Source organism: Hyperolius riggenbachi, chromosome 11 (genome assembly GCF_040937935.1).
Source record: "Hyperolius riggenbachi isolate aHypRig1 chromosome 11, aHypRig1.pri, whole genome shotgun sequence".
Taxonomy (NCBI): domain Eukaryota; kingdom Metazoa; phylum Chordata; class Amphibia; order Anura; family Hyperoliidae; genus Hyperolius; species Hyperolius riggenbachi.
Genome location: NC_090656.1, coordinates 34403243 through 34417093, shown reverse-complemented (window position 1 = coordinate 34417093; position 13851 = coordinate 34403243). Strand labels below are relative to the sequence as shown.

Sequence of the window (13851 nt, the reverse complement as noted above, 5' to 3'; positions counted from 1 at the left end):
TCAGGAGGACGTTTTATAGCTACATGATCATCAATTACTATTTTTTGTATTTTATATAAAAGTTTCTCACAACTTTTGCATTGCATGATCCACTTTTTGAAGAAACAGTTTTTGTCCTCCAGCATTGCCATCGCCAGTTTTGGGCCCCTCATCTTTCCACCTTCTCATTTAGCAAACAACCCACAGTCATAATGAAAGCCTTCCATAACATGGATGATTCAGTTTACATGACAAGCGTCAGTTCCTCTAGAGTGACGACTCTTCCAACTGTGAAATGGGGTCAAAGTCGGCACAAATAAAACACAATTACCAATTTAATCCCATCAGCCATCTTGAGAGTGACACGAGAGTTGGTTGAATGCTGTCAAATTAATAAGATGTCCCCAGAGCGCGAGGTGTTGTGCTCCGAACAAGCAAAGCGCTGCGATACAATGACCTTAATTTTAAATGCTTTATTGAATTAATTGTGGTTAATTATATGTCTGTAGCTAGAGACTTAGAGAAGCTGAAGAAGCATGATGTAGATAACTGGAGAACATAGAAACATTTTTTTTGGCTCGTCAGGCCTCATACTTGAAAAGCTGAAGGGGTGACTACATTCCAGTTGTCATTTTCAAGCAATGGGGTAGATAACAAAAGCAAGAATGTGATTGGTTGTTTTGTGTAATCCAATCTTTCTTCCAGTTTTAAACACCAACCCTTGTTTATTAAAATGAGTGGGTGATGGAAACTGATCTGATTCCAACATCGTTCAGGGCCTGAGCCCACTGACGCAGTTGTGTCCGCTTTTCAGCAGCACATCAATGTTACAGAAAGTAACAGTTGATGAAGTTAAGAAGTTGCTGAAAAGCGGACACAGCTGTGTTAGGCCTCATTCACACTATACGCGATGCTGTGCCTATTTCGGCAGTGCTGGTTCCGTTTGCGGGTGGTGCGCGTCTCTAATGCCGTCCCCGATGCGCTCCAGGCGTCGGCGTGCGCATTGAGCGTGACGCGGTGACGTGGGGCGTGTCTGGGTGCGGCGTGACGCCCTGGGGCCGCCGGGCGCCATTATAGGCCGGCGTTCGCATGTACGGGAATTCTCTATGAGCCTGCCCTGATGATGCTGGCGACTTTGCCAGAGAAACCGGTCGGCAAACCAGGGCTCATTGCCTACTAGAAGCCCATCTCCACCCGGGGACATTTCTTGACCAAGCATCCTGATAAGAAACCACACTGGATGGATGAGTATCCTTATACCTGTACCATATACAATTTGCAATGAATGCGGATGGACTGCCTTTGTAACACCAATATATATAGGCTGAGTGCACTCACATCGCAGGAAAATCTACCCACCACGGAGCCCACACCATTTTATTTCTCCATCACGTGACTGACCCATTATCGGAGGCCTGCATAAGGGCTAAGCCCTGGCGGACTTATCACTAAATGTTTATAGCAAGTGATTTCTCTGAACATCAATCTTTTGAAGCTAAGTTATCGGTGGTCACGTAAACAGTATGTTTGATGGACATTTGTGATCTATGATTGAAGATGTAATGAGGGGCCCATTACCTGATGAACATTACACCTACTAACAATGTCTCTGCCTGGGTAGAAGTTGATGCGAGCATGCTTATATTGCAATCTCAATAAGTGTCTGCTTTATCTGCAATACTTACGGAAGTGTTTGTTCTATCTGCAATATGTACGGAACTACCTAATATCCAGGATCCTCCATTCACTGTGATTAATAATTACCTTGGGAACTGTGAACAGTATCTTGATCCACATGGAACTGAATTTTTATGCTGAGAGCTCCAGCTAAAATGTTTTTTGGAACATCTGTTGCCATATGGTTTGCATTGGTCAAATTTCTACCCCCCGGTTGTTAGGAGATAGGGCTCTGGTTTTTAATGGAATTTATATTTTTTATATGTGTAGTGATCTATAATAAATGATATATATTTTTATATACTTGTTCCCCTTCCTTTTTCACAAGTGAGTAATATGTACATTTTGAGTCCTAGACTCTAAGGAAGCACCCTGACTTTATACTCAGACCCATAGTGTGAATAGTTCTTTGCTAGGGTGGAAGCACCTATTTTTAGGTGGGTCAGATGTGGATCTCTATTAAAGAATTTAGTTTGCTTTGCTATATTGTATATACAGTCTCGTTGGCTGCTCCTGTGGGGCCAGTGGGGGCCCCCCCTTTGGTGGTCGCCATGGCTGCCGCCCTGGGTTGGGATGATATGGTGGAGCGGATACAGGCAGAGAGTACCAGTATACAATCCACACGTAAGATTGAGGTTGAGATCTCTCACTATTTTTTTAAACTACAAAAGCTTTATGAAATTAAATCCAAAAAGTGGTGGGATATCACTTATTTGAATAAATATATAAAAGCCAAATTTGCCCCAATGGGCATGCGTGTCCAAATATTTCCACAATCTAAACAACTGACCCCGGCCTTTAAAGAGAGGTGGGAAATGAACTTTGAGGGCTGTTCCAAGATTATGATGACACTGATGATAGAACTACATCAGGTGGAAATCACCTGTGTTGATGAACAAATTAAAGATTTTGATACCAAACTGGAACCCTTCAGAGATCACCCATTTTTAGCACAGAGGAAGGATAAACTTAAAAAACATCTGGAGAATTACAATAGGGGTATAGTGGATATGAAAGAAAGGAAATTTGAACGTGATAGATTGGCCTATGCTATGGGCCAAGCATACAAATGGAATTCACAAAGACCAAAACCTAATCCCCGCCCACAACCTACACCTTCCCTTCCTAATAAACCTAGTCAGCCTAGACCCACTAAACCTAACACTAACCCCAGAATTCCCAAACCTTTACCCAACCAATCACCCAGCTCATCTATTTCCTCACTGAGTGAAAACAATCTGGGGGGACCTACCCCAGCTCCTAAAAAATTCAAACAATCACTTCAAGATGGTTCACAAACACATTTCAACATTTTCCCACCTAAAAGAAAGGGAGCCCCCTCGGCATCCTCTTTAGAGTCACTTTTATCGACTATATCACAGAATGAACCCTTATCCTCTCCTAATATGAGTTCTCAATCTTCCTTGTCACCTTAACATCATCCTCTTTTTTAGGAATGGGCCAGCCAGACCTGAGAGACAGGGGAGGTACACAGAAGACCTCCAAATTGAAGGACAAACAGGGTCAGCATCGCAAATAAACAAACCAACATCGTTGAATGCAATATCTGTTACTTGCATCACTGATGAATCTTGTGAAAAACAAATTATTAATTTATCTGAATTTGCGCTAAATGATGACCATGTTAGAGTCCTCAATTTAGGTTTGGGCTATGCAATTACTACTAATTTGGATAAGTTTGAATTGGTGCGAGATTTACACCTTTTTTGTAGACGTGTGGCACTTAAAGTTATGTTTGGGGGTGACACTGGGGATGTACCTAGTCTGACCACCCAACAGGATCAACAGGCACTGCAAGATTTGGCTGGCCTACAGGGTGAATGTCCTCCCACAAGTGAGGTTGTTGACAGAGATTTGATCTCATCAGGCTCTGATGTTGATCCACCTGACAGCACCAGAGTCAGACCAAAGTCTCGATTCTTTCCAGCCCTATCGACGGTTCCCTCCTTACAAATTTTCGCTTTATCTGTTATGCGAGATCTTGAAACACTTCCTTTTGACCGTGGACCTAGTCCTAATCTATCCCCTGATTTGCACAGAGCTCTTGATGACCTTTCATCGGCTCCGAATTTGGTGATTAAACCCTCGGACAAGGGTGGCAACATAGTCCTCATGACCAAGGGTCGATATGAACAGATGTGTTATGAGATCTTAAACAATCGTGATTGGTATGAGAGGGTCTCCATGTCGAGGGTGGAGGCCAGCACGGGTGAGTTTAAAAGATTGTTGGATGACAATCTGGCATTAGGCTTGATATCTAGGAAGACACATCGGTTCCTATGGAACCCAAATCCTAGAATTCCCACGTTCTATGCATTACCAAAAACACATAAGTCGGTTACTAATCCGAGTGGGAGACCTATCATCTCAGGATGTGGCTCCCTAACGGCTAATGCCAGTATCTATGTGGACACGCATCTTCAGCCCCATGTTAGAGCACTCCCCTCTTATGTGCGGGACACCTCCCATCTATTAACCATCCTGGATGGCATGAGTGTCCCGCCAGGAGCCTGGTTGGTCACCCTTGATGTCGAGGCCCTCTATTCCAGCATACCGCACGAGGAGGGCCTTGAGACCATTAGATCGGTATTAACCAGTTTGCCGATTGATAGCATCCCACATAATATCTTTCTTTTGAAGTTGTTGCGGTTCATTTTGACAAATAATTTTTTTACATTTGACTCCGCCCACTACCTCCAGGTGCAGGGCACAGCGATGGGGACAACATGTGCCCCGTCCTATGCGTGCCTGTACCTGGGGGAGTGGGAAAGGTGTATTTTTGCAGATGAAGATCTAAGTGACTTGTTACAATATATACTCACCTGGCATCGTTTTATTGACGACATATTTTTAATATGGACAGGCACAGAACAAGATCTGACCAGATTGGTGGGACTGCTCGGAGTCAACCTTTTCAATTTAAAATTTACGATGTCCAAGGATCGGTATAGCATCCCGTTTCTAGATGTAACAATCTGCATCGATGAGACTGGTATGCTTCAGACCAAATTATACAGAAAACCCACTGCTGCTAACTCCCTATTACATGCTGGGAGTTTTCACCCTACACACCAGATACGAGGTATTCCAATTGGTCAATACCTTCGTGTACGACGTAATTGTTCTGAGGATCTGGATTTCCAATCCTCAGCTGATGATCTGCAACAACGTTTCAAAGCTAGGGGTTATCCCAAAAGATATCTTAAAAAGGCCTATCATAGAGCAAGTAACACATCGAGATCAGAACTTTTATATAGGTCTACAGAGCCTAGGACTCGATTGGATAGAGGCCTATCCTTCATCACAAAATTCTGTAGTGAACATCATCAGATTAGATCTTTACTTCATAAACATTGGCCCTTGTTAACGGTGGATCCTAAGGTTGCCGCCCTCGTTCCAGAGTCACCTATGCTCACCTTCAAGCGGGCACCGACGATAGGAGATAGGCTGACACGTAGCCACTACCCAGGACAAAGTGGAGCAGGTAAACTATGTAAATGCACGGCATTGGGTACATACCCATGCCATTCTTGTAACCAATGTCGCTACATTCTTGTGGGCAGACAGTGCACCCTGGGAGCCCGAGACAAAATCTTGACTACTAGACATTATACCAATTGTGGAACTGAGGGCGTCATCTATCTGCTTACTTGCCCATGTGGAGCTTTCTATGTGGGCAAGACGGGCAGAGCCCTCAGAAGACGCATTTATGAACATACTTATGGGATTAGTGAATCCCATGACACACCAGTGGCTCGGCACTTTGCCAGATGCCAAAATGCCAACCCAACCAGGGTACGGTTCTTTGGACTCGACAGAGTGCATTCTGACCCTAGGGGTGGCGACTGGGATGGCAAGCTTCTCCAGTGTGAGGCCTTTTGGATATATAAACTAAAGGCCTTCCGGGCACCTGGCCTAAATGAAGGCATCGATTATGCTCCATTCTTATGATGAAATCTATTTTAGATTTCACTTAGAATCTGATCTCACTGCCTGTACACACCCCCAACCCCCCCCCCCCCCCTTATAGGCACAAATAGATGATTTTGTCCTCCAGTTTGGGCAAGCTTTATTGTTCCACCTTGTCTGAGGTTTGGCGGTTGCATGGCCAGGACTGCTGTCTCCTCTTATGGGGGATTGGGGATGGTACCCAGCTGGCCCCATGGATGCAACCAGAACGAGACTTATGGTTTTCAATTATCTGTATACCAAGAACAACTGTCCACATGCAGGGATAGTGTTGTAGTTTATTGTCACCATTTATTAGAAATGTGAATGATAATTGGTTGCTGCACATGATGTTAGTCAACTAATGAATTTATAGGATAATGGATGTATTTTGATTCTTGTTTTATTTTATTAGTACTATATTGACAATGTGGTGAGTTCCCTGTGGTGCGGTCGTTATGGCCCCCTGGGGTCCTTGCCTTTGTCCCCTCCCTCTTTCCCTGGTTTGGGGTGTCTGTGCGGCTCGGCTTGATGGCCGGGGGGAGTACCACGCCTGAGAGTACTATTGACATGCTCCCTATATGTGAGTGAACTTCCTAAGGGTTTGCATGTATTCTGTATACTTTAGGTATTTGATTCTATTGGTGTGGTCTCCCTCCGTGCCCTTGGTCCGGGCTGCGTGGTGCCCCGGGGATGGCGGATTGATGGGTGACTGGGCCCCCAGAGGTATGGGCCCGGGGCGCATACTAGGGTGGACTTACATCTCCGCCCTGAGTCGCGCGCCGTCCCGCTGCGGACAAGCACAAGAGCTGTTTTAGCTCCGCAGCGGCAATATCCAACTCAGCCGCTAGATGGTGCTGGTTCCGTTTGCGGGTGGTGCGCGTCTCTAATGCCGTCCCCGATGCGCTCCAGGCGTCGGCGTGCGCATTGAGCGTGACGCGGTGACGTGGGGCGTGTCTGGGTGCGGCGTGACGCCCTGGGGCCGCCGGGCGCCATTATAGGCCGGCGTTCGCATGTACGGGAATTCTCTATGAGCCTGCCCTGATGATGCTGGCGACTTTGCCAGAGAAACCGGTCGGCAAACCAGGGCTCATTGCCTACTAGAAGCCCATCTCCACCCGGGGACATTTCTTGACCAAGCATCCTGATAAGAAACCACACTGGATGGATGAGTATCCTTATACCTGTACCATATACAATTTGCAATGAATGCGGATGGACTGCCTTTGTAACACCAATATATATAGGCTGAGTGCACTCACATCGCAGGAAAATCTACCCACCACGGAGCCCACACCATTTTATTTCTCCATCACGTGACTGACCCATTATCGGAGGCCTGCATAAGGGCTAAGCCCTGGCGGACTTATCACTAAATGTTTATAGCAAGTGATTTCTCTGAACATCAATCTTTTGAAGCTAAGTTATCGGTGGTCACGTAAACAGTATGTTTGATGGACATTTGTGATCTATGATTGAAGATGTAATGAGGGGCCCATTACCTGATGAACATTACACCTACTAGCAATGTCTCTGCCTGGGTAGAAGTTGATGCGAGCATGCTTATATTGCAATCTCAATAAGTGTCTGCTTTATCTGCAATACTTACGGAAGTGTTTGTTCTATCTGCAATATGTACGGAACTACCTAATATCCAGGATCCTCCATTCACTGTGATTAATAATTACCTTGGGAACTGTGAACAGTATCTTGATCCACATGGAACTGAATTTTTATGCTGAGAGCTCCAGCTAAAATGTTTTTTGGAACATCTGTTGCCATATGGTTTGCATTGGTCAAATTTCTACCCCCCGGTTGTTAGGAGATAGGGCTCTGGTTTTTAATGGAATTTATATTTTTTATATGTGTAGTGATCTATAATAAATTATATATATTTTTATATACTTGTTCCCCTTCCTTTTTCACAAGTGAGTAATATTTCGGCAGTGCGTATCGTGTGTGACATGCAAGAACGTCAGAAGTTACATAGTTTGGTTGAAAAAAAGACATTTGTCCATCAAGTCCAACCAGAAAAGAAAGAAATAAGACGCCATCCTGAACCTGCACATATACCAGTTGATCCAAGGGAAGGCAAAAACCCTTACAAGGGCTGGGCCAATTAGCCTTAAAAGGGAAACATTCCTTCCCGGCTCCAGGTGGCAGTCAGATAAATCCCTGGATAAACTCTTCCGAGAATTACCTGGCAATTATAGCCATGGATGCCCTTCAATGCAAGGAAAGCATCCAAGCCCTCTTTAAATGCAGATAAAGAGTTTGCCATAACTACTTCCTGAGGTAAGATGTTAATAGACAGCACTTCTGAAGTCCAGACTATATGCGCTGCACGGCAGTGCGATGCGCTGTCACATTGCTACATGCACTTTCGGCAAAGCGCAGCATTCAATTCACTGTAGTTAATGGGATCAGCATCGCACGGCAACGCAGATGGCGTGCGATAGTGTGCGTTGCATTCTGGACGCACGGTCCTCTGTGTTGCCTAATGTGAAAGAGGCCTTAGAGGGCTCAGGGCCTAAGGACACATGAACTAAGAGGGGTATGGAGACACACAGAGGCGCTATTCGTGACCTTGAGACTGTACTGTGTACTCCTGTCTGTTTATTGCCTGAGGAAGCGGGAATATACCCGTGAAACGCGTTGCGGTTCTGTTCATGGAGTATGTGAATAAATTGTCTTTATCTTAAGCGACAGCATCGAGTCTATTTCTGAGTGGCCGGTCCACCGCCGCCACCCGAATATTTTAAACATTTTAGCATATTTTATCCTTTTGGCGCCTCTGTACATCTACTTGTCAAGAGGGGTATGGAGGTTGCCATATTTATTTCCCTTAAAACAATACCAATTGCCTGACTGTCCTTCTTATCCTCTGTCTCCAACAGACCATGACCAAGCATGTAAATAAGATGCTTCTGACTGATCTAGTCAGACTTCAGATGCAAGCTGCATGCTTGTTTCAGATGTATGATCCAGATACCACTGCAGCCGAAGAGATCAGCAGAAGAGCCAGGCAACTGGTATTTTTTATAAGGAAATAAAGATGGCAGCCTCCATACTCCTAAGTTCCTCTAGTAAACCAGTTTAAAGGACAACTGTAGTAAGAGTGATATGGAGACTGCCATATTTATTTCCTGTTAAACAATACCAGTTGCCTAGCAGCCCTGCTGATCTATTTGGCTGCAGTAGTGTCTGAATAACACCAGGTACAAGCATGCAGCTAGTCTTGTCAGATCTGACAATAATGTCAGAAACACCAGATCTGCTGCATGCTTGTTCAGGGGCTATGGCTAAAACTATTAGAGGCAGAGGATCAGCAGGACACCAGGCAACTGGTATTGCTTAAAAGGAAATAAATATGGCAGCCTCCATATCCCTCTCGCTATAGTTGAATTTTAAAGGACAAGATGTCCTGCTGATCCTCTGCCTCTAATACTTTTATGCCTGGACCAATCATGCAGCAGATCAGATGTTTCTGACATTATTGTCAGATCTGACAAGATTAGCTGCATGCTTGTCTCTGGTGTGACTCAGACACTACAGCAGCCAAATGGTGTTGTTTAAAAGGAAATAAATATGGCAGCCTCTGTATCTCTTTCACTTCAGTTGACCAGCCTGGCAGTATGGACGAGCTCAGCTCGCCCATTACCGCCGGAGGCTGCCGCTCAGGCCCTGCTGGGCCGTTTTTAATCAAATAAAAAGGAGCACACGCAGCCGGCACTTTGCCAGCCGCGTGTGCTACCTGAGGGTCCCCCCAGCCGCCCGAGCTTAGCGCACCCGGACCAAACAGTTCCGGCCAGCGCTAAGGGCCCTTTTCCACTGAATCGCAAAGACGCAAACCGCTAGCGATTTTACAATCGCTACGGTTTGCTTTTTAACATAGGAATCGCGGTAGGTCATTTCCACTACCGCGATTTGCTTTTTACGGGAACGCGAATGCGCGGCGGAGCGATATTTGCCGCGATTTTGCTATTCAGTGCATAGCATAGCAAAATCGCGGCCGCAAACGTAAGGGGAATCGCCGGTAATTGCGATTCAGCAATCGCTAGCGTTCAGCGTGAACGCTAGCGACTGCTAGTGGAAAAGGGCCCTAAGGGCTGGATCGGAGGCGGCTGACGTCCATGACGTCACTCCGCTCAGAGGAAAGCATAACAAGAAGGGCCGCTCATTGCGCCCTTTCTTGTTACTTCTGATCGCCGGAGGTGATCTGAAGTACGCATTAAGAGCGCCCTCTAGTGGGCTTTCATGCAGCAAACTTTCGGTCTTAATAGAACGCCAGGCTGGTTAAGATCACTGATTCCTCACTCTCATTGCTACGATCAGATGCTTTGAATAAAGGAAAGAGGCAGCCAACCGCCCCCCCCCCCCCCCTTCCCCCCCACACACACACGAAAGAAAAAAGGATGAGGATGATAGGGCCTTAATATTGTGACACTGCATGATTGGATGCAATAACGCATTTACGATTGCCATGACATCCTAGTGGGGTTGATATCAGTGTATAAGCCGCAGTACATACTGTATACTCTCTGCAGCTTGGACCTCCTGGCGTGTCGTTCACACTTCTGCTATTATTGAGATCTACAGCTGTCATTACTGATTCAGGATTTTCGTAAGAGAATTATCCAGTAGCGGTCTTTTTTCTTTGCTCTGCGTTTGCAGAGGAGCCCCCCGACTGTTCCCTCCTGGGCTGTCATGTTCGCCAGGCGGAGCACGCAGTCGTTTCATGTCAGGAAAAACTCATCTGTGGTTACTCTGACCGTTAACGTTTTACAGCGACACCAAGTAAGCAGAGAGATTAGTGGCGGCACTAATGTCACCCCAGGGAGAAATCTGTCACATTGATGTCGTGGGAAGCTGCTGTACCATCCCTATCCCAGCTCCATTACTATCCTGCAAGTACACACGTGAGAGGAGAAGACTGTTCAGACGCCATTTTGTTCAGCTTGGTGTGGGCTCCCACTAGAACTACTGTGACTGCAGCCTACACATGTAGAGGAGCAGTCAGTGGAGGGAGTGACAGAAAGGAGCAGCATCTGAGAAGTGGGAGGAGCAGTCAGTAGAGGAAGTGACAGAGAAGAGCAGTCAGTGGAGGGAGTGATAGAGGAGCAGCATCTGAGAGGTGACAGGAGCAGCCAGTGGAGGGAGCAGCATCTGAGAGGTGAGAGAAGCTTCCATTGGAGGGAGCAGCCAGTGGCGGGAGCAGCATCTGAGAGGTGAGAGGAGCAACCAGTGGAGGGAGCAGCATCTGAGGCGTGTGAGGAGCAGTCAGTGAAGGGAGTGACAGAGAGCAGCAGCATCTGAGAGGTGAGAGGAGCAGCATCTGAGGAGCTCGAGGAACAGTCAGTGGAGGTAGTGACAGAGAGGAGCAGCATCTGAGAGGTGAGAGGAGCAGTCAGTGGAGGGAGTGACAGAGTGGGGCAGCATCTGAGAAGTGGGAGGAGCAGCCAGTGGAGGGAGTGACAGAGTGGGGCAGCATCTGAGAAGTGGGAGGAGCAGCCAGTGGAGGGAGTGACAGAGAGGAGCAGCATCTGAGAAGTGGAAGGAGCAGCCAGTGGAGGGAGTGACAGAGTGGGGCAGCATCTGAGGAGTGCGATGAGCTGGATGGACTGGAGTGGCATTACTTGCTTAGTTCATTGGTAGACCACAGACTATTCAGGACATGTTGAGGACATCCTTTAACTGGTTCCGGACCGACGCAGTTGAAATCTACATCCTGCATATTGCTGCGGGGATCTGACAGGCTGTAGATTTCAACAGTCCCGCCAATCGCCCCACTGTCTCCCTGCTGCAGATCACTCCCCCTGCCGTCTATATGACGGAAGAGCTGTGTGAGCCGCTCAGGAGCCGATTTCATTGGCTCATGACCGGCTCGCACAGCTCTGCCAGAGGACGGCAGAGAGAGGGACTTTCATTGAGGACAGAACAGTATGACCCACGGATGATTGTGTCGATTCGTCGGTAAGAGCCGTTTTACCGTGCCAGCAGTCTCTGGTCCTTAAGGGGACAGAGACTGCTGGTACAGAAGTAGTTAAAGTGAACCTTAAGCCTAGTAAAAAAAAAAAAATGAGTTTTACTCACCTGGGGCTTCCCTCATCCCCCTGCAGCCAATCGGTGCCCTCGCCGTGTCTCTGCGATGCTTCAGTCCTCGGCGGCAACCACTTCCGGTTTCGCCGACAGGCATGGGAACGCAAGTGATTCTTCACGTTCCCAGCCAAAATATCGCCCCCTATGCTGCTATTGCGGCCGCAGTTGTATTGTGTGTTAGGAAAGAATAGATGTGGACAGTATTTTTTTTAGATGGACATGGAAGAGGACGACCTGTTTATATAGAAAGTAAAAGGAATGAAATAATGTATTACTCCAAAGGCATACATTCGCTTTGGGTGCAGGGTAAGCTGAATGATGGCTCATCCTGCTGCTGTACAAATTCAGTGTAACGTTAAATACTATTCCCCCTCCGAGTCATAGCAACTCACTGGATCCCCGAATTACCCGTCCGCGGGCCTTGGACTATAGCATTACTTCTACTATAGCCGCATCAAGCTTTGGCACTACGCGAAGCAAAGCGGGGCACCAAAAAGCCCTGCTCTGCCCCAAAGCAACAAGCATTTCCATGAAGTATCAGAGCAGACCAGCAGAATTTATGAACCGCGAAGAACAGTCTCGATAGGTGGAGACTATATTAAATATATTTCTGCCATTGCCATCCTATGTAGGTCTGTAACGCTTTCATTAAGTGCCCAAAGCCATTCCAAAGACAATACATCTCTCTCCACCTTCCCTCGGAGATCGTTATCTTTCATAACCAGCGCTTTCTTTTGTTTTTTTTGTCTCGTTTAGGTCTGTGAGCACTGGGAACTTTTGACGCTGGCTAACACATCACCATGGCAACAGGAAGATGGGCAAAAATAATAATAAATTACGGAATAAAGGTGTTTATTGGAAGAATTGCAGTACACAGTTATCACAAGATCGGCCTTCAAACGCTCAAGACTCTTTAATTTGCAACCTAAATTAGTCTCTCAAAAAAAAAAAAAGAAGAAAAAAATAATTGTACGCCAGTCGCTGACAGCCTTCTGACTCCACCGTCTTTGTATTAATAAAAATCCCTGCCTGAGTGCCGAACGTTGACAATTCAAGCCTGAGAGACACTGGGAACGTATTGTATGAACTTGTCCTGCCTAAAGGCAGAAAACAGGCATCACATCAACATGCACACTACACACACACTCACATGCACTGTACACATACACTGTATACACTCAAACATACACACTATACACACACTACAGTAGTTTTCTTTCTACTCTGTTGTACTGATGATTACCAAACTTCAAGGATATAAAAAAAAAAACCATGTCCCTCTGTGAGATCCGTGTGTACGTGTGCATCATTCTAATCCTGACCCAAGACCACCACCGACTCGACCAGCCGCCCCTCCTCGGCCAGCATCCAGACAGCATGTTGTGTGTGCATTCAACCAAAACACTCTTAGAGAAGTACATGGAAGGACTGCTTAATGGGCTCATGTTAATAAGATTACCAATCAGCATTTGACATGGAGGCTACACTGGCGAGGCAGGAGCAGGAAACTAACACATTAAGCAGACAGCCACGGTGCAAATAGAACGTAATGAGATGCCACTTAAACACATTGTAAGCCTGTCACAAATAATTAAGAGTATCTTAACCCCTTTGTGGTACTCCGTGAGCCAGTCAAAGTACAGCCAAGGAACTCATCTTCTCCAAGAGCTCATCCCACTCTCCAACTGATTTGACCTGCTGCCAACCAACAGGTTTCTCCAAAAGGGATTACAAAAAATAATTGTAATATCTTAACCCCTTCCTTGGCAGAGAGTCAAGAGTACTCATTGCTCAACAAGCCAATAAGAATTCATTCTACCCAACAGCCAAAAGAAATGCATTCATGGAACTTGTCTTGTCCCACCTCCCCACTCATTTCGCCTGTTGATCCCATCATGCCTTTCTCGGAATGGGACTGCCTGCAGACAACAGTCCACTGCAAGTTATGCTACATTTTCCACAATGCCGTGGGGCCAGAAGATTTCTTATAAGGTTGTTGGAGCTCTGTAGTGGTCCTATCAATATGCAATCTCTTCTAATAGAACCATGTCTAGGAATTGTATGGTACATCTGTGTTTTAATTACAAATAATATGTTGGGTAGGGGAAAATGTTACAGAGGGAGGTA

At 46.2% G+C, this 13851-nt stretch overlaps 1 protein-coding gene across 6 annotated transcripts in view; it reads left to right on the top strand.

Moving 5' to 3' along the window:
- CDH13 (cadherin 13) overlaps positions 1–13010 on the top strand; it is a 1882652-nt gene extending 1869642 nt beyond the window's left edge. For all 6 annotated transcript variants that reach the window (XM_068261396.1, XM_068261398.1, XM_068261397.1 and 3 more), the window contains one exon: positions 12481–13010. In XM_068261396.1, coding sequence (XP_068117497.1) covers positions 12481–12488 — 8 coding nt within the window. In that variant the 3' untranslated portion in view covers positions 12489–13010. The remainder of the gene's footprint in view (positions 1–12480) is intronic.
- Positions 13011–13851: the final 841 nt, after the last annotated feature.